This window comes from Chaetomium globosum, genomic scaffold (genome assembly GCF_000143365.1).
Source record: "Chaetomium globosum CBS 148.51 scaffold_3 genomic scaffold, whole genome shotgun sequence".
NCBI classification, from domain to species: Eukaryota; Fungi; Ascomycota; class Sordariomycetes; order Sordariales; family Chaetomiaceae; genus Chaetomium; species Chaetomium globosum.
In genome coordinates this window covers 4,650,592-4,670,967 of record NT_165978.1, presented here as the reverse complement: position 1 = coordinate 4,670,967, position 20,376 = coordinate 4,650,592, and the positions used below count along the sequence as shown (strand labels likewise).

General features: G+C 54.3%; 6 protein-coding genes across 6 annotated transcripts; 3 read left to right on the top strand and 3 right to left on the bottom strand.

Moving 5' to 3' along the window:
- Positions 1–432: 432 nt before the first annotated feature.
- CHGG_06809 (uncharacterized protein) lies at positions 433–2,902 on the bottom strand (the record flags this gene model as incomplete). Its single annotated transcript, XM_001222903.1, has 5 exons — positions 433–551; positions 608–1,168; positions 1,260–1,947; positions 2,105–2,703; positions 2,818–2,902. The coding sequence occupies 5 exons, from the start codon at positions 2,900–2,902 to the stop codon at positions 433–435; spliced, it is 2,052 nt and encodes a 683-aa protein (XP_001222904.1).
- Positions 2,903–4,880: 1,978 nt separating this feature from the next.
- CHGG_06808 (uncharacterized protein) lies at positions 4,881–7,423 on the bottom strand (the record flags this gene model as incomplete). The annotated part of the gene is made up of 5 exons (XM_001222902.1): positions 4,881–5,192; positions 5,257–5,650; positions 5,717–6,245; positions 6,485–7,270; positions 7,321–7,423. The coding sequence occupies 5 exons, from the start codon at positions 7,421–7,423 to the stop codon at positions 4,881–4,883; spliced, it is 2,124 nt and encodes a 707-aa protein (XP_001222903.1).
- Positions 7,424–9,297: 1,874 nt separating this feature from the next.
- CHGG_06807 (uncharacterized protein) lies at positions 9,298–12,268 on the top strand (the record flags this gene model as incomplete). The annotated part of the gene is made up of 2 exons (XM_001222901.1): positions 9,298–10,928; positions 11,011–12,268. The coding sequence occupies 2 exons, from the start codon at positions 9,298–9,300 to the stop codon at positions 12,266–12,268; spliced, it is 2,889 nt and encodes a 962-aa protein (XP_001222902.1).
- Positions 12,269–12,758: 490 nt separating this feature from the next.
- CHGG_06806 (uncharacterized protein) lies at positions 12,759–13,199 on the top strand (the record flags this gene model as incomplete). The annotated part of the gene is made up of 2 exons (XM_001222900.1): positions 12,759–12,950; positions 13,023–13,199. 2 exons carry the CDS (start codon positions 12,759–12,761, stop codon positions 13,197–13,199), a joined length of 369 nt encoding a protein of 122 aa, XP_001222901.1.
- A 3,015-nt stretch (positions 13,200–16,214) lies between these two features.
- CHGG_06805 (uncharacterized protein) lies at positions 16,215–16,960 on the top strand (the record flags this gene model as incomplete). Its single annotated transcript, XM_001222899.1, has 2 exons — positions 16,215–16,650; positions 16,722–16,960. 2 exons carry the CDS (start codon positions 16,215–16,217, stop codon positions 16,958–16,960), a joined length of 675 nt encoding a protein of 224 aa, XP_001222900.1.
- Positions 16,961–17,143: 183 nt separating this feature from the next.
- Positions 17,144–19,103, bottom strand: CHGG_06804 (uncharacterized protein; the record flags this gene model as incomplete). The annotated part of the gene is made up of 3 exons (XM_001222898.1): positions 17,144–18,108; positions 18,169–18,488; positions 18,541–19,103. 3 exons carry the CDS (start codon positions 19,101–19,103, stop codon positions 17,144–17,146), a joined length of 1,848 nt encoding a protein of 615 aa, XP_001222899.1.
- Between the last annotated feature and the right edge of the window lie 1,273 nt (positions 19,104–20,376).

Here is a 20,376-nt window from a genome sequence, read left to right as displayed (position 1 = left end):
CATTGGCAAAGGAGTACGGCGTGTTGATCTGGTATCTCCCGCCATATTCGCCGGACTTCAATCCAATCGAAGCGTTCTTCCACGACGTCAAGGCGTATATCCGACGCGAATATAGATCCCACGGCGGCGACGATTCAACAGAGGCGCAGTTCAAGGAATTCCTCTACCAAGCGGTTAATACTGTCGGGAGCAGGGAAGACGGGCTACACGGTCACTACTGAATGGCTTCGTTGGCGTTCAGAGAGAGCAGTCAGAGTGGTGATGGTCTTGTCAATTACGCTGAACTATATGCTGAACAGCTGCGAGAGTTCAACGAAACTGGCGCAGTTGCGTAAGTTGTATCTAGTCGTAGACATTGTCGTCCTAACCACGTGTTGAATCGCAGTCCCCCTCTTGATCTTGTGGCTTTCCTCCTAGTGCGCCTGTATCTATTTATAGCTCGGATGCGTTGGATGCCGTTGACACTTCGTCGTTATCGTCATCGTCGCCTTCGTTGTTGGTAGATTGCAGAAAGTCGGACGGCAATTGGGGGGCGGGATGCGAGGAGGTATCTGTTTAGCCAACTAGTTAGCAATACGGGATTAAAATAGATGGGGGGGGCATATACTAATTAGCGAGTCCGCGCCATACGGATCGTTTGGAGATAGTAATGTCGAGGACGGCTGAATTGGCTGATCTTGTTGATATTCGCCCTCGTCAAGAGTAGCTAATTCGACCTCATCCTTTAAGAAGGTCTTGACTAGCCCTCTTAACGGCGCCACCAAGAAGCCCGGTAGACCACACTCCTGGAAAAACGTCTCTGGCAGCGCCTTCAACGCCACCAGACTGTGGCCTTCTTCAATCAAGCGGTGCTTTACAGCATTCAATGCCGTACGGGCTTGTTCGTTGTAGGCGCCCATCAGATATTGACGCGCGAATTGGCGGGCGAATTCGTTGATCAGTTCGGCCATCGTCTTGCTTGTTGGAGGCGCCGGCGCCGGCGACGAAGATCGTATCGGGATATCAAGTGTTACGGCCCGACGACTCGGGTAGGATGACGCCGAGGTATTGTACAGCCACTGCGGTAGTAGTGGGTCGGCGATAGTGCCCGTCGATGGAGGCGGGTAAGATGAGTTACCGGTGCCCCATATCGCCCCGGGGGGGGGGGGCGCCAGGGCCAGTGTTGTTACTGTTGTTGTTGATATTGACGTGGAAGGTTGGCATCATCGTATGGCGCGCGCCACGCGGGATCCTCCCAGATACGGGCCACGGCTGCATACCGCTTTGCTTAGCGGCTTGTTGTTGTTCTTGTTGTTCCACCGCTTCCCGCCATTTTCTATGGAACTGGACGGGCGGGTTATCCTTCGTGGTCTTCCCATCTCGTATCGCCGTAGCCCACACTTGGAGGTCTTGATTCGTAAGCGGATGATGCTTCTGGTCGCCCGGTTCGCGCCAGCACCAAGTAGCTGGCGCGCCGTTACGAAAGTTCTTGCACTTCGAACCGAGGTCGCATTTCCATCGAAAATGGAGCTCGTCGAATACGAGGCGCGTGGTTACGACTCCATCAGTGCGGCTCTTGGCGATGTCGGCTTCGTAACGTCGGTACATCTCCTCCGCCATCGTATTGCTTGTTGACTTGCGGGTCGAAGGCGCCTTCGGGGTGCCTCTGTTAGATATCGGCGTTGCGGATACGCCTCTGGGCAGCTGCGCGCCCGCGCGCCCGGGTCGGGACCCGGAAGTTCGGGAGGGGGCTAGGACTGGCGTCGAGAAGCCTCGAATCGGCGTGGGCGAAGCGGCGACAACTAGATCGTCGTTGTTGATGGGCGGTTCAAGTTCAAACTCGAACTCCAAAGTTAGCTCGAATTCGGTGCCCCCAGTCTCTATCATCTGGCTCATAAGCGAGTCAAAGTCAATGCGGCTAACCGACGAAGGCGACCGAGGTGCTATATTAAACATCGCGATGTCGCTCTGTTTACGTGGACCAGCTACTTTACTAAGACGAACTTCGCAAACAGTGTGGGCGACTGAGCCTTCCAATCCAGCCTTCCGCGCAAGGAGACGTATATCTTCCACCAAAGTTATATAACTGGGCTCAGCCGCACGTTCGAGATGCCACATCTGTTACTTCGACCTTAATTGCTTGTCGACGTAGATATCGCGAGGGCACTGGCGGGAGGATTTTGAACGTCGAAAGATACTGGCTACGGAACCATTTGACATCGCGTTGAATCTTGACGAAGATCGACTTCGGTAGAGGGGGGGGGAAGGGTCGCTCTGGCGGGCTGGTGGTAATCTGGCTGTCGTTTTTGGTGGTCGGTCGAGGCGGGTTATGCGGTTTCGACTGGGCGCCAGTAAAGACGATATCGTCGTCAACATCGTCGTGGCCGTTGAAAGGATCAACAATAACGCCGTCAATCCCAGACTGCGACTCTGAGATTACGCTTGAGCCCCGGATAATAAGCTTCGGTTGCCTCTGTTGCACCCGCGCGGGCGGCTCTTCTTCTTCTTCGACATTGTATTCCGACTCTGGCATCTCGGACGGTATCTCGGTCGTATTTCGAACAACAATTCGGGGGGTCTTCTTCGTGGGCGCGGCCTTCTTCGTGGGGGGGTGTCTCTTTGCGGCCTTCCTTACGGTAGAGGGCCGCCTTGCGGCTGGCTTGATAGGCGATGCCTTCTTCGTCAACACGCGTATCCGTTTCGGTCGCGCATATGAGAGGCTCTCTGTGGGTTGCGATTCAGCCAAGTCGATCGGGTCGGATATAGTCGTTTGTTAGTTGGGGCTCCTGAGCGTAATTCCTGTCGCCTTGCGTGTCGGTACGGCAGTCGACTCGCTACCCGCTCCAACGCCAGAAGATAGCGGATCAACGGCATCGCCATTCGTATCGGCGCGGGCACGTTTCGAGCGCCTTGTAGTGGGCATACTGAACTGAATAGTACGACGAAGTGGACGACGAAGCTGTGGGATAGATCTCAGGGCATTACCGCCGCATGCTGATATTGAAAAACCTTGACGGCTTATGCTTTGAGCGAATTTATCCCGGCTCGAGCAAAAAGAGCAGCTCCAGGCGAGTGAGCGGGAGGTTGACGGTACGTTGCCGGCTTAGGGCACCTAATCGGTTCGATCCACAGCCCGCTCCTTCTCTCGAGCTGGTACCTAACCGCTCTTGCCTTCGAGAGCAGTCACTCTACGGCTTAGAGGAAGGAACGGCTTCAACAAATAAGCCGCTTAGGGTCGTAAGCCGAAGAGAGACCCCTCGCTGCTGTGAGCGAATATGTCCCGGCTCGTGGATACCCGCCTTGCACCGCTAAGGGGTTAGCCAGGCCGTTTGAGTATAGATTTCAGGGGCGCGGGCGCGGAACCGCTATCTTCCATTCAAAAATCAAGAAACAACGACAATACGATCACGATCAATCGCTACAGCAATTCGATTAGTTTCAATTACGGCCTGTTGTGGGCGTTGAAGCGCCGTCTACGCATTCCGACTGCCCAGGCGCCCGCCTGCAAAAATTAGCGGTGGTGTGCCAAGCCCGCGCGCGCGCCAAGCCGGACAAGGCGTTTCCCGCACACAGAGGGAGAAGAACCCGGACAGCAAGGCTGTCCGGATGATCGCTAGGGAAAAGACTTGACCGGCAGCGATCAAGGTGATCGTGAACGATCACCCATGACACCCACGATCAGGGTATTCAGGTACGAAGGTACCTAGACATCTGGGTAGTATATAGTCACTCGTCTGGAGAGCTCTGGGAGTTCTCCAGTTAGCAATCACAACTACAGTTCGCTACAAGCTCGAAAGCCTACTGTTGAGACAAGTCTTTGTTGTGCATCCTTTGGCTGCACCGAACCTAAGCACCCTTGAGAGATTACCTTCAACCGAAGCTGAACCCTAACAGGACAGGGTCCCGAAGTAGGTTCGTCACATGACGACAGCAGCAGGCGGAACCCGGATGCCGGTCCGCTGCCGGTGCCGTTCCCTTACGACCGGTAGCTGCGGTACGTGATCCGCCCGTAGACGTCGGTAATGGCGTGCATGGTCAGATGGAGCAGCTGGTGTGCCAACACCGCAACCGCGGTGGGTTTGGCGGCGAGATACTTTGACGAGTGTCACGGAATGACCCCGAGGCGGCCAGGGCGGCCAGCAGCCAATCGCTTAAGGACCAATAAGAACTGGATTATCACTAGTTGTCAGTGATAATGGGCGATTATCACTGGTTGTCAGTGATAATGGGCGATTATCACCAACAGAGTGGTGATACTAGATAGTATATAGTCACTCGTACTGGAGAGCTCTGGGAGTTCTCCAGTTAGCAATCACAACTACAGTTCGCTACAAGCTCGGAAGCCTACTGTTGAAACAAGTCTTTGTTGTGCACCTTTTGGCTGCACCGAACCTAAGCACCCTTGAGAGATTACCTTCGACCGAAGATGAACCCTAACAGGACAGGGTCCTGAAGTAGGTTCGTCACAACGAGCTTCCATTTCCGTTTCATGCATATCGCCGTGTGCAGCTTGATAAAACAGCGCTCACTTAGCCAGCCACATGGAGACCGAAAATCACCAATCTTGTCGGCAATTACCAAGGTATCGTGGGAGCAAGGCCTTTTTACGTGAGGACTTTGACCGCATGTGGCCAAAATATCTCCTGGTCGGGCGTCTGGTCGTAAAATGGCGAAATTGGAATGAGAGCAAGAAATCAAGAAGAAGAAGGAAGCTAGAAAACAAAGCAACAGATATCAATTGAGGTAAATAGAGTTAAAGACAAGCCAATGGATTATGGCCGATTTCTCTCCAGACTGGGACTCTTCCAACGTTGTACGGTTTCAGACGAATGGTAGTCCAACACTACATGTAATTAACTGCACGTGTAAAAGAACATAGATACTTGTTCTCGACTGCCGCATCATGCAGGTTTAACCACCTGTTTGACACCAGACTTTTCTGATGGCGTGGCCTCGCTTGGGGTTTGCTCTTCTTGGGCCATCTGAGCGTGGATCGTCTTCGGGTGCGACTTTCCAGTGACGTCGAGGTAGATGCTCTTGAACGTTCTAGCAAGCGTCTTACGGCTCTCAAAAATAGGAAAGAGACCGACGCCGATGAAAGAGCAAAAGATCCAGATGATGCCCACCGTAACCCATCCGGTAAAAAACGGTTTGCTGAAAATGTAGCCCGTTCCGTACATGGGCATGGGCCACAGGACCAGAAATGCGAGTGTCTATAATGTGTCCTGTTAGCTGGGACCCCTGCGCAAATGGCGAAATTCTCTCCGGGTAACTCACCATAACGATTGTTGCAGTCTTGCTGATCTTACTCGCGCGCTCCAGCTTTTTCTGCTCCTCGTCGAACTCAGCACCGCTCTCGTTGTGGTTGACGGGAACCTCTTCAACACTTAAGCCAACAGGATCGGTTAATTCGTGGTCATCTCCCCTCCGGATTTCCATCATCGACTTCCAGTCGTACTTGTCGATGCCGAATATCAAGGTAAAAATGACAACTAGAACGACAGGAGAGAGCAAGGCAGCAACATTGCCTGCAAGCATGGGGTAGTTGGAGCCCGTGCATGCCACTCCCAGGTTGCCACACTCCCTCTTGGCCGTGACGAGCCATGCAATAAGAGCACAGGCGAGGCCGACGATGGGCGAGAGGGAAGCTGCCCACTTGTTCTGACCGGCCCTGTCCTAAGTGTTAGCGCCGGAGGCCTTTTCAAAAAAGACAAAAGCGTCCGACGTCATCACTTACCAAACCAACGTGAGTGTTGCAGGCAGCACCGCAGCGGAGATGATGACACCCATCATCAAGTACAGATAGCCCATCGAAATGCCGGCATACCAAAGACCGACGGAAAAGGTAGCGATGAATAGACCGTAACCAACCACCACAGCGTGGCTAGTGTAGATGAGCCTCTTGCCGCTAGCCGTCGGGTTGAAGTACGTTCGATAGAGATCATAGGTGCAGATAGTGCTAACGGCGATAAGCTGGCTCGAGGTGGCGCTGGTGACGGCCATGAAGACGATGAGGAGCGTTCCAACAGCTCCTCCTTTTCCGAGGAGTGAGACTGCGGCATAAGGAAGAACGAGACCGGCGGTCACATCGGCGTCGGCCATACGATCTGGGTAGGTTGGAAAGCCGGGTTTATCCTCCATGGCCAGGGCCGTCAGACCCATGGTCGTGGCGGTCAGCCAGGGGATAGCAAACCAGCAGAGACCCCCGATGAGGTAGCCGGGCAGGGCGTGGACTGGGGAGGCGGCGATTGCTTTGTTATAATAACCTGCAGATGAATTGATGTTAGTATTGCCTAGGTAAGTAGGGTCATTTGTGTTGTGTGAGGAACACGAAGGATCTCCACCCCCGTGTGCTGCACCACACTTCAACCCAGTTCACGGAAAATACATAACATTATCTAGGAAGACTGTCCCGAAGTTTCCTGTTGTTTATCATGAATTAGCTAGGAATTACATGGAGCCTGCCAGTCGGCATTCCCGACGGACATCTAGTTGAAGGACTCACCGACGATGTTGATGACGAAGAAAATGGCACCCTCTCGCGACTGCATTGTCAGGTAACTGCCATCCTTGTTTCCCTCGACCGGGTGCCGGGCAGCGGCCTTCACCAACAGGTCGTAAACGACGCCAGGTGATCCCAGTACATCGTGTGAGGCATATGCGGTAAGCGAGAAGATGATGAGAATGATGAGCAAAATGAATGTGTGGGCCCAGTCTGTCAGAATAGTCGCTTTCAAGCCGCCGACCATCGTGTAAACCACGACGCCCACGGGTAAGAGGTAAACTACATCATCAGCCATGTGTTTCGAACTTTCGGAAGCGGGGAGTCGTGACCTACTCGCGGCAATAGTGTGCATGCCAGTCAAGGCGTTGACTGTGGCAGAACCACCGACAATCAACATAAGAGATACCAGAATGTTTGTCGCCAGCCCAAAGATGAGGAAAACGAGGTGGGCAAATGTGCCGTATCGTGCCTTGATAATCTCAAGGTATGTATGGGCATTGGGCGCCCGCCTCTTGAGTTCGATAGCGAGAGTAGCGAAGAGCAGAATTTGGACGGTGGCGCCGGAGGCATACCAAAAGGGACCGGAAACACCATACCGGTAGCAGACACCGGTACTTTGAAGAAGGGTCGCCGCCCAGGTCCAGGAGGAAACGACCGCTGCTGAGACTAAACCGGATTTAACTGTGCGCCCGGCAGTGTTGAACATCTCTGACGTCTGAAGCTCCTGGTTGTAGCGGCGTAGAATGAAGGTCACGAGCATCATGCCTGGCTTCGTATAAGCATCCACTAGGTGTTCACAGAGCCACCCTCGTCTGCAGGAGTTTATGTCATCATACCCAAAGCAAAAGCACCGCCCAGGCCCACCACAATGCCGTAGCCTACCCCCTGGCCGAGAGCGGCGTTGGCGATGTGGTCTTTGTTGGAGGGAGCATGGTCCATTGTGGATAGATGCCACGAAGGCGTGGCGCGCTGGCAATATAAAATCGGAGTATGTCCGGCTGGAATCTGGAGGTCTCGAGGTCGAGAGGAGCGGAAACATGAAGGTGATATACCCAACTGCCGGCGGCAGCGTCTAGCTTTAATATCGGCCCCGATAGTCGGAACTACATAACAACCGGCTAGTTATCTTGCATTATCGCCACGGGGGTTCTAATCATGGGAAAATCCCGGTTACCAGGGAAGCAACCTCCTCGGGCACTGCGCTACTATTCGACAAAGCTCTGTCGAGCTGGTGGCCACCCACCTCGAGACGGCGGCGGCGGGCAGGGGATGTCCAGCCCCCACATCCCAACATCGGCATGGGAAGCGTGGTAACCTCCCTTATCGCCGTTGCTTCTCCACAAATGGGGCAACCGTGGGAGAGACGAAAACCCGGGGATATTGGAAAAAAACCAGTGGGATGGGTCTTTGGCAACGCCGCAACGTCGTGGCTTGGATGCAATCCCACCCTGGGGACCTGCAGCTGCTGGGCTGCCCGGAAACTAGTTGAGCGCCCAGATTGCCGGCACTATCAAGGGAAGATAAGGCAAATCGACGACTTAGGCGGCTTCGAGGCACGCGGAATTAATTAGAGGGCGATGCTGAACCTCCTCGCCAGCCCCTTTCGTTCGTTCTGCTCAGATGGCCCATGGGGTCCGGGGATGAGGCGCGTTGCTCGAGTCGCCTGTTCAATGTTGTCATGCATTCCCATGCTTGCAATGGCGAAACACGAACGAGAGCTCGACAATCAATCCGATGTATGATTGACCTGGTCATGTATGTCATGGCTCCGCTGACGCTTACTTGATCGTATTGACGAACCACGGCCTTCGCCTGTTTCGACAAGGGTGGGGAGATAAGGAATCTGGTGATGTTGGAGCTTGGCTCCTCGGGCAGTCATGACGCGCAAAGATAAGGCCCTGGTGGGGCAAACCCGCTGCAGAGAGGCGAGGGCCAATCCAATTGGCGGCATGGAGGGGATTTGTGTGTGGGTTCAGATCAATTCATCACGGCACGTAACTAACACAGTATCATGAATAACCAAATAAATTTCTGAGACAGCGCGGCCATGGAAGAGAAAGCCAAAGGCAGACGAACGATTTAGTGTTGTTCAACGAACAATTTGGTCTTTTTCTTTCCTCCTTTTTTTTTTTTTTTTTTTTTTTTGGCCAGAGGGTTCCCTTCGCTTTTGTGTGGGAGCTAGGGGGTTTCCCTACAGATGTATTCCTGATCCATGATGTGCAAGCACCCCACTTCCAGCGAGCCTTGGAAAAAAATCTGTTACCCTTCTACCTGGGTTAACAGCTTTTTCATCTCAGCTCCAGTCGTCTTCGCGACAGCGGCTCTGGACGTTCTGTTTTGGATGGAGGAAGGAAACCGGTCAGAATCGTGGGGCCATCAAGCGGAAAGATTGCTCAATCGGAATCGGTTCCAACCCCATGCGCCAAGGAACGCCAAGCCAAGAGCTGAGCGTGGAGCTGCCTGAGTTGGCGTCAAGGTGCTCTGCTGCCTCAACTCACGACAGCTGATGATCCACGGTCGACTCGACGGCCACGACTGGCTTTCATCGTCGATCAGTGGAGAATTTCCCGAGTTTCGAGGCTGTCCCGGAACGGCCCAGCCGCCATTGCCGCCTAATCATCCAACAACCGATCGAGCCTATTCTCTATTCTCTTTCCTCAGTGCCATCGCCATCGAGTGCGCCCGGGTTTCGACCCCTTACCTCACCGTATCATCATCGATGCCGCCGGCGAGGCAGACCATCCCGAGAAAAGAAAGTTGACATCGAACAAGACTTGTTGGTAGTAGAAGAGGCTGTCAGGTGTTTGGATACAATGGTGGGCGACCAGAGCAAGCAGGGGCTTCTCCGCCAGGGCAAAAGGCTGTCCGATAATGCTGGCCATGATTCCGACTCGGACCTCGAAGCGACCGATTACCGCGACCACGAAGCGGCCGTGTCCCACAACCCCCCCAAAACATTCCACGCCCCGATGAAAGGTCGGCAATGGTGGATAGTACGCTTCCTGGGGCGGCGCAGCCGGTGTTGCATTGCCTTGCTGGCTACATTTATCGTCCTTTGGATTGTCGTCAGCGCGGGTGGCGCGTTTGTTTACAAGAAATATCAGGACGAGCCGCCTTATGGCCAGTCACCTCCGTGGTACCCCTCTCCTAGGGGCGGAATTGCGAAGAGCTGGGCCGCAAGCTACGACAAGGCGGCCAAAATGGTAGACAAGATGACGTTGGCGGAGAAGGTCAACGTGACAACTGGCACAGGATGGCAGATGGGGTTGGCAGTGGGCACCAACGGGCCGGCAGTGCACGTCGGTTTCCCCCAGTTGCAGCTGCAGGATGGCCCGTTGGGTATCCGGTTCGCCGACAACATCACCGCTTTCCCCGCCGGCATCACAGTCGGCGCCACTTGGAACCGGCAGCTGATGTATGCCCGCGGAAAGACCCACGCCATCGAAGCCCGCCAGAAGGGCATCAACGTGCTCCTGGGCCCCTGCGTCGGCCCTCTCGGTCGCATGCCTGCTGGCGGGCGCAACTGGGAGGGATTCGGGTCCGATCCGTATCTGCAGGGCATCGCAGGCGCCGAGACCGTCAAAGGCATCCAGAGCGAGGGTGTCATGGCCACCATCAAGCACTTTATCGCCAACGAGCAGGAGCATTTTCGCCAGCAGTGGGAATGGGGCTTGCCGCATGCCATTAGTTCCAACATCGATGACCGCACGCTGCATGAACTGTACGCGTGGCCGTTCGGCGACGCCGTCAAGGCGGGCGTTGCTTCGGTCATGTGCTCCTACAATATGGTCAACAACTCGTATGCTTGCGGCAACAGCAAGTTGCTGAACGGAATTCTCAAGGACGAGATGGGTTTCCAGGGCTTTGTCATGAGTGACTGGCTTGCTCAACGATCCGGAGTGGCAACAGCCCTTGCGGGGCTGGACATGACTATGCCGGGAGATGGAGCCAAGTGGGCAAACGGCGTCTCTTTTTGGGGCCCCGAACTGAGCAGGGCTATCCTTAATGGCAGTGTGCCCGTTGACCGCCTGAACGACATGGTCACCCGGATCGTGGCGGCTTGGTATCAGCTCGGCCAGGACGACGAGACCAAGTTCCCGCGACAACCGCCCAACTTCTCTTCGTGGACCGACGATCGCATGGGCGTTCTGGCACCAGGAAGCTCTGACCCGCAGGAGCAGGTTGTGGTGAACCACTTTGTCGATGTCCAAGCGAACCACTCCGTCATTGCCCGTGAGGTGGCTGCTGAGGGCACAGTGCTGCTCAAAAATGACGGGTTGTTGCCAATCAGCCGGAGTGGTCTCGACACATCCAAGCTCAAAGCGAGGCGTGGAGTCATCGAGAGAGCTACTGGGAAGAGACACACGGGCAAGTTCAGCGTCGGCGTGTTCGGCGACGATGCCGGCCCTGGGGACGGACCCAACCATTGTAAGGACCGAGCTTGGTATGTACTTTCCTCAGCTTTGCATCGTCAGGCGGGTTATTTCTCTCGTGCCTTCAACATTGGCTGACGAGTTGAACTCCAGCAACCAAGGGACGCTCGCTTCCGGCTGGGGTTCGGGGGCTGTCGAGTTCCCCTACCTGGTTTCACCCATCGAAGCTCTGCGCAAGGAGTTTGACACGTCCAAGGTTGACCTCCATGAATACCTGGTCGATAAACCCACCCTCACCGGTAACGAAAAAGCCATCATGGACGACCTAGAGCTGTGCATTGTCTTCGTCAGCGCCGATGCCGGCGAAGGTTTCGTGAAGTGGGAGGATGTTAGCGGGGACCGGCCAAACCTCAACTTGCAGAAGGGCGGCGATGATCTCATCGTTAACGTGGCATCTAGGTGCGGCTCTGGCTCTGGAGATGTTATTGTCGTGATCCATGCGGTGGGCCCGGTATTGATGGAAAAATGGATCGACCTACCCAACGTCAAGGCTGTTCTCTTTGCCAACCTCCCAGGCCAAGAGTCTGGCAATGCGCTCGCCGATATTCTCTTTGGCGATACCAATCCGTCCGGGCATATCCCATTTACCATCGGCAAGTCGCTGGACGACTATGGCCCTGGTGGCAAGATCTTGTATCTGCCGAATGGTGTCATCCCCCAGCAAGATTTCTCGGAGGGCCTATACGTCGATTACCGCCACTTTGACAAACAAGACATCGCCCCTCGGTTCGAGTTCGGGTTCGGCCTCAGCTACACTACGTTCAACTTCAGCAACCTCCGCGTCACGCAAGAAAAAGACAAATCAGCACTCCCTGCACGTCGCCCGAGTCCTGCGGCCGAACCGCCCAGCTTCTCAACCGCCATCCCTCCCAAGAGCGAGGCCGAGTTCCCCGCCAATTTTCGCGCACTCAAGAAGTACATCTACCCGTACCTGACGTCGACGGACGGCATCGAGGTCGGGCAGTACCCCTATCCCGTGGGCTATGAGACGGAACAACCGCTGAGCGGTGCGGGTGGTGACGAGGGTGGCAACCCAGACCTGTGGGCCGTCTACGTCAGCGTCACGGTAGACATCAAGAACGACGGCCCCGTTGCAGGTGCCGTCGTGCCGCAGCTGTATTTGGAGTATCCCGCCAAGGAGGGAGTGGAGTTTCCCGTCCGGGTGCTCAGAGGGTTCGACAAGGTCTATCTGGCCCCTGGTGAGGTGCAGACGGCGCACTTTGGTCTCACCAGAAGAGATCTGAGTTACTGGGATGTCGTGGAGCAAGACTGGGTCATGGTGACGGAGGGCATGTACAAGTTTGGGGTTGGGTTGAGCTCAAGGGACTTGCCCGTGACTGGGATGTGGTAATGCTACAGGGTGTGTTGTAAACGTAGTTCTAGTGGTTATAGAGTCACCTCGTATTCCGGTTATAAAGAACTCCAATGTATTCTCTCTTTTTGGTCGCCGTCCTTCACAACGGTTTTTGCAAAGCCCAAACCAACATAACTAATTAAGGTAACGTGCATTATTATTCCTTGCCGCGCCTTTTGCCAAGGGTTAGGCGACTGGGGCTGCCAAGAGCTCCGATCGGCCTGAGTGAGACCCTGAAACAGTCTGAAGAGGGGCTCACCGCATCTTTCGTTGAACAATTGTCTTCGCTTCGAAGCTTAAAGCGACGTTTTCTATCCCTTTCCCACAATCTCAACTCCTGGTCATTCAGGCCTTACCGGCGAGAGCCCAGCGAGATCTGTCCCCGCGTTTGCAACCGCGTCGACGACCTGCCCACCCCCGCATCGCCCGACTCGAACCCCCCCCTTTCTCCCCGACCAGACGAGAACGACGATACCAACAGAGCAAAATGTCCGGCCTGGACTCCCCCGACATCTTGGACGCATACAAGGCGGTTCGCGAAGACAAGGACGAGACCAACTGGCTCCTCATCTCGGATGCCTCTTCCAAGGGCGACAAGCTGGTACTGAGCAAGACGGGCACGGGTGGCCTGTCCGAGCTGGCAGTCGAGCTAGACGAGGAGCAGGTGCAATACGCCTACGTACGTGTCGAGTACGCCAACGACGCCGAGAGCAAGCGCGTCAAGTTCGCCCTGATCGTCTGGATCGGCGAGAACACGAGGGCCATGCGCAAGGCCCGTACCAGCATCGAGGCCGGCGTCGTTAGCAAGGTGCTGTCGCACTACAGCGTGCAGGTCAATGCCAGCGACAAGAGGGACTTGGATGAGGCCGACATCATCGTCAGGTTACGCAAGGCGGGCGGGGCCGACTACAATGGCGGGAGGGGGTGATCGACAGGGGAAGCAGTCTGAGCATGCAGGGGATTTGTCGTCAAGCATAGCGCGGATACATTATGGCGGAATATACTATTGCTTTTGGGTGTCTTCTTTGTTTGGTTCTGAACGCTTGCCTTGCTCCACCCCAAACACAGGGCCCAGAGCCGATATATCGAAGATGAGCTGAGATATGAGAAGAGTCAAACGGCAAAGTGCTCAACAGGTCGACAACTCCCTCCAGGTCAAACAACTTGCATTCTACACCCTCGCCCTGATCTGTCCCAACAACGGTGTCGCAACGGCTGGTCACCTATTACACCCGATACGCGCGCCACACCGTCAGTTACAGAGGAGTCTCCGATCTCTTCTCGTCCGATTTGACACTATCGTTACCAAATTCTGCCATATCTTATCCTTACTTCCAGCCGAGTCACACCAGATGCTACATCAATATCGCCATCGAGGTCGCAGCAGCCTACCAAACACCATCAGTCAGGGTCTACATCGGATCAAGCATGAAACAAGGCGACCGCACAAAAGCCCGAGTTACAAGTCGACCATACGGCAACACGTGCCGGGAAGATTACACAGACCAACCGCACCAAGTACTACAGATTTACGGGACGGTCACACGTTCAGTCAACATTCCTTGTCATTGCTAGTATGCCACTTCGCGACGGGAACAAGACTCTCGGCTTGAACATAGCATGGTCTCTAATGCAAGGAGGATTTCGCGTCCCAAATTCCATCCGGGACCAGGGCTGTGCTATTTGTGGGAAAATGAATGGTAGGAAGTTCCTTGTTACCCCAGGCGATATCTTGGGAAGCGTTTGTGTGGACTACACTGGTAAGATTCCAACCTTGTCAACCCCATCTGACTCGCCAAAGGGCCATGTGCCCGCTGCCACCGGAAGCGGGGCCACAAGCGAATTCATTTCCGGGGCAAGGACGATCCGACGGCATTACGCCTTTTGTGCTGCCAGGATTGTCCTTGCGTGGGTGGCCGTAGCCGGTTATTATATATTATTATTATTCATACTCCGCTATGCCCTAAGGCGTGCCGGACCCTCAGCTATTTAATGTACAGGAAACCGCGCCCTCGCGGGCCGGATGAAAAACCCATACCGACAGTTAAGGAAAGTACATGTGCGTGAGCCTGCGTATACAAAGAGAGGAGGCCTCCTGGCCTCCGAGGGAGGTGCGTGCTAGGCCGCCGCTTCCAGCTCGAGCCTCCTGGCCAAACTGAACATCATCAGCCTCCCTGAGTCCATTAGCCATTCCAGGACCCTCCCCGCGAGCCGTGCCGATGTAGGATCAATACCGTGTAGAACAGAGTAAAAGTCCCGTCGCGTTCGAATATCAGTTCTCTCCCATCTTCGAGTCAGCGGTGGAGCCAAACACCACACCACCAGGTGTTCGGCAGTCTCTCGTCCCTCGCCGCACTGGCAGGCGGGCGTTAGGACCTCTGGGACTCCCCGTGTAAACAGAAAGTCCCGTAGGCCTACTGCCCCTGTCCGGATCTGGACCAGCAGAGAGCTCTTCGCCTTGCTCAGGCCGTCGTGTCGTCTTAGGGTTTCGTCCCGGAACAGCGTCTCCCGCTGATGGTCAAGGTCGTCCGCCGGTCTGATGACTGCTCTGTCGTCTCGTTCCTTCAGCCACCTCGCTCTCCAGGCGTCCTCTACCACACTGTCCGTGTCTGCGGCCCCCCCCGTCCAGCGCGCGATCGTGCTCGCGGCTTTCTCCACTGCCGTGGGCTCCTGCAGTCCCACGGTTCGCGGCCGGCCCCTGTTGCGCCGGTTATTATATAACTTTTACAAGGACAAAGGAAGAAGGAAAGGGAAAAGAGTCAAAAAGAAAGGAGGTAAAAAAGAAAAGAGATAAAATAAAAAAGAGATCGACGAAAAAAAGAATAAAAGAGAAAAGAGACAAACCCGAGGCTCCCCGCTAGAAAGCCACATCACCAAACCACGTCGCGTCCTTGCGACAATCCCCTATAGGGTAGCCAGACAGGCACGTAATAACGAAGGGGAAAGAAACAGAAAGACACAAAGATGATTAGGCAGCAAGCAGATGAGATGCCCTAGTTGCATAGCATATGTATACGTGAGAGGAACTGGAATCGTCCCAAGCTCCTAATTATGGGATAGAACGGAACGATGGAAAGGGGGCCAGAACCCTGGGTGCCTTGCACCTGAACCAGATCCAACGCCAAAGCAGAAAAACCGGATAGATTGGACTGCTTTGGGAAAGGAGCAAAGACATCTGCGGTATATTTCTGTGCGTCGCTCGCCACCAGTGACCAAAATAACTCGACGTAAATACCTATATTTCAATGGTACTAGCCTCCCCCATTTGAAGTGAATCCCCGACCTCCGTATTTTCTTTTGGTATGACTTTCTGCGCCCGCGGCGCCGTTTCTCCCTCAAACCACCCCAACCAAGGTTGTTCTTTCGTCTCCATGTCAAATCCTCCGGCTCGGCGGCGAGGCAATGTAGGTTCTGGCACCCTCCAAACTTGGCCAGCTCATCCCCTCTCTCAGGCCAATCCACCTCTTACTGTTTTCGATGCCGAGAATAGGTAGTCTGGATGTTCAATATATCGCCTTCCCTCTCAAGGGAGTCTATGATGCAGTCTTCTCAGGGGGTTTATGTCGCGATCTGTGGACAGGTGTCCTCGTCAGGATCATGGGTGGACCGGGTGAATCATTCGGCCAATAAACATTTCTGGCTGTCTTCACCTTCCATTTCGAGCGGTAGCGGGCCCTGTTTATTGAATCTTACGTACCTCGGTACGTCGCCGTGTTGTCACGTTCCCTAATGGCGGGTGACTCACCGGTGTCTGGATCTAAAACATGGTTTCTGAAGACGATGTCGAGACTCATAAACCGACGTCTCTCTGGGGTCAAGCTAGGCACCTATTTCGTGAAAACACTGTCAGCATATCCTCGGGCATAACTCATCGAATCCTGGACTACCTACCTAGGTACCTAGTATTCTGCCTAGCCATCTCGGATCCAGATCAGCTCTCATAATGCCCCTTTTCCTTCGCCCAGCTGGAGAAGATGATAGCCTGAGCATTGGTCGCATCGGCCAAGCCGCATTTCAACACTCTCTGTCTACGATGTTGTTCCCGACCCATTTGCACTCCAAGTCCGAAACCGGTGACCCTAGGCTTGATGAGGCGCAATGGCGAGCTGTCAGAACTACGCGGAGGATGAGAGAAGGCAAACCGACGTTTGTAGTTGTGGATAGTTCGGAAGGTGGTGATAGCGATGGGCAGGTGGTGGGCTTCGCTCAGTGGGAATTGCCTTCACAGGGAACGTCCTCGGCGATTGGCGCCGCCGAACGCGAACAGCAGGACCCTTTCCCACCATCCCTTGACCAGGATGCGTTGCGGAATACATTCAAGAAAATGGATGAGATGGCGATGGCCGCACTCGGGTCAGAGAGACATAGCAATATGTGGTGTAAGTCTACGAACAACGAACCCACCACCTACCTTCTTTCGAACCCAAGTTGACAAATCCTCCTGCGCTAGATCTGATGTGCCTCGCCATAGACCCAGGGCATCAGCGCCGTGGGATCGGTAGAATGCTCCTGAAGCAGGGGCTTGAACTGGCAGAGAAAGCGGGGAATGACGCCTTCCTTGTTGCCACCCCCGAAGGCAGGGGCTTGTACCGGTCGTTCGGTTTTGTCGAGGTGGGCGAGCCAGCTGTATTGGGCGACACGCCTCACCACGTTATGCTGTGGAAAGCACACGACGTGGACAAATCATGAGATGTATGTTCTTTCATGTATTGCCTCCGGTCAAGCTCATCACAAAGGCCCCTACCAAAATACTAAAGCTGGAAGACGAGGTGAATCACAAACAGTTTCTATTCTAGAAGCTACCTAGCATAGGTCGCCAAAACACTACACAACCCGTGGGTATCGAATTATTGGCATGTGGGTGGGCTAGCTTTATACAACTCCTCTCCAGCCATAGCTCGGGTCCCCGTGGGTTTCATCCCACCGCTGTTGAACAATGTTTTGATGTTCCAGGTCTCCGATACTCGCACCAGCGCTAAACGTCCCCAAGAACTCGGCGTGGAGGTTCCATGTTTCCGCTCCTGTCCATGATGCCGGATTTTCTAGCGCAATGTGCGATGTTGTGGGGACGGTGGTCATGGGGAGATGCGGTGCACCGCTGCTATGCCCTGGCTGCTCTAGAGGAGCCGGGTAACCATTTGACGGCGAAATGGACATGTCCGAAGCATACATGTCCTGAAACCCCTGATCTGGTCGCGTATCGAACGTGTTCACGACAATGGGCTGCCTTGCTCGGCTTCTTTCAACCGCGACCCCGTCAAAGCTAGCCACACGAAGGTCCCAAGGTCCATCAGACAATAGAGAGGGTTGCGGAACTTGGTATCTTGGAGTGGACCAGGCTTCGCTCATCTCTCCTAAAGCCCCCCAGAATTTGCCGAGGTCTGAAGGGTTGGCACCCGTGGCAATCAGTCGATTTACCACTATCATTTCGTCTCCCAACGGTCTTGATCCGCCGTGCTGAGTGTCCGATAATGTACCCGGACACGGCGGGGGCGACCGCGATGCCAATGTTAGGGGTTCCCGGTGCATAGGACAACCGGCGGCATGCCTCTGCGCTTCTTTTTGGCTCCGAACCAGAGTTTGTACGGCATATGTTAATTGGAAAACGGCCTGTGATGGTAACGTGCGGTATCTCGCCACCGGTATTGCCGAAATCCACGCTCGAAACCAGTTTTTGAGTGCGGTGGGGGCGGTTTGTAAGAGAGAATCGACAATCGGAGAGCCCGAGGGAAGTGAGGAGAGAGGCTTGGACGCGGCGGCGCAGCATTGCAACGCGTTGCTCTCGCGAGATGCAGATATACGCACATCAAGTGTGTTGAGTTGTATAGCAACCATATCTGTTGCTATTAGTTCTGCCCGTCATGCCACTTGTCGGCTGGTTTTTCAAAATGGCTTACCGTCATCCTTCACGACAATGGGAAGTTCTGTTCTTAGTTTCGCCAGGTATGTCTGGCACGCAGCCATCGCCGCCTCTCGGTCCTTGATTTTTTCACTTTGCCCGAACCCCTCTAGAGCCGCTCCGTCATTCCCACCATAGGCCCTCCCTGGCTGCGGGCCCTTGAGAACAGCCACCCGTTCAGCTAAGCGTTGGATCTTGACGTGACAAACAAGAGCCTCATCCAACTCGTGTGTTTTGGCGTTTTGAATGTTAGCAAGGCACTGTTGGAGGTATGAGGTGAAAGGCATCGGTGTAAGTTGATGCAGATATATGCTCGCTCTATTTTGCCGTCAGTAATGATTTGAAAGCCATGAACATGACTGGAACGTACAATGACCGTAAGTACCATACACCGAGCAACAACCTTTGGCCTTCAGTCACCGTCTCATCCCCCCGTCCATCGTCATCAGTAAGCTTCTTGTTCAGACCCAAGTCGGAAACCAGCGACTCCGCCAGACATAGCAAGTTGTTAAGGTTACTGTGTATTGCGCCGTGGTAGTGGTGCCAACCAAGAATCACCACAATGCTCATGAGCAAGTCCACAGAGCGCTCGGCCTGAAAAAACAGCTTGTCGGTTATGTGTCTCATAACTGCGTCCATCCGGAAACACATGGTCTGCAGCCCTTCGAAACTTGCAATGGCCCGGATGGACATCATGAGAACTGGGCGATGGCTTTTCAGCGCCGGAGCTGAAATATGCTTAGGAATGACGACGAACGGATGTTGCGGCATCAGCTGGGTGCGGTACTTGAATAAAAGAATATCGTCGATGCCTTCCGGAGTAACATCGAAATAGTCGAGCGGTTGCTGGCTGTGTGGCGACGCCGCACAGCTCGGGAAGACAGGGAATTGGCAACCAACGGATGGCGATTCCCCCGCCGCATCATCAACCATCGGGGAAGATACGTATTCTGGAGTCGAATCCACTGAGAAAGGGTTGAAAGAAGGTCTCCCGGTATCCATCCCTCTTACGTTCACATTAGTTATGTATCAACACTGCATCAGTTGACTAAACAGTCAGGGCTTACTGTGGCGGCCTGGGATGTCGAGTTTTCCTCGGTTTGTGAACCTGATCGGTACATGGCTTTGATAAACGTTCACATCTGTTTGGAGATATGTCAGTTATATAAAATAGCTACGAACGGGGTGGGTTGGTCGTTTGCATTGCACGCCCCAGGTGCACCTACCTGTCACACTTGTGGCCCAGCTTCGCTGATCGACCGGAACACTTTGCTTTGGCTATCGCGCACTGAGCGCAGGCAGTCCCCCATTTAGTCGTTGGGATTGAATTTACTGCCATTGTACCGGCCACGATCAAGGCGTTCGGGTAAAGGGGTGAGAAGGGTTGTGCTGCGGAGGTAAACTTGGAAAACCACGAGAGTCGAGATAACGGCGGCTGTGTGTCCTGAGAATCTGGTCCGCTCAAATACGAAGGGCGAGGCTCAAGTTGAACACCTGACATGACGATCACCCTTATATATACTGACATCCAGAATCTATCGTCTGAATCCATCGTGAAGTCTCGATCCAGGGGGTGGCGTCTCCGCGGCGTCATACATATCTGTGATGTCACCACCGAACTTGTGGTATCAGTTCGAGAACTCAGGTGAGATTATGTGGGGGCGAGAGTAGGGGCTTGTATAGTAAGCCGTAAATGGGTCTCTCGTCTGTCATCTTTGCCGCAAAAGGAATTTCCAGCTCTGGACTTGGAGGATTCCTTGGTCATCATCGCGCCGCCACTAACATCGGACGGGACTGTGGCCAGAGCTGAAAGCCTGAAAGCGCTGCCCATTCCCCAGTTCCCATCATTATACATGATTCCCAGTGCCGTCAAGGTGGACAGCAGAATTCTCAATGTGGATTAAGAAATTTGATGCCGTCGGGAAATTAGAGCCCCATGAGATACCGAGGCAGCAACATAAGCTTGAGCTGAGACGGTTACCTTAGTTACTTCACCACCCAGGGCCACGTGTTGGGACGAGCTGCCAAGCTCATAAAGGGAGCAGCTGACTCTTGGTGTGAACTCGATTTCATGTCCCCGAACGGCGGGTTCAGAAGGTGGCATGAGTTTCCGCCTATTTCTCTCACACTAACGGGCGGAGGTCGCCGACCGATGATAAATGGCAATTTGTTTGGAAGCCGGGGGTAAAGTAGCCGACTGGGCCAC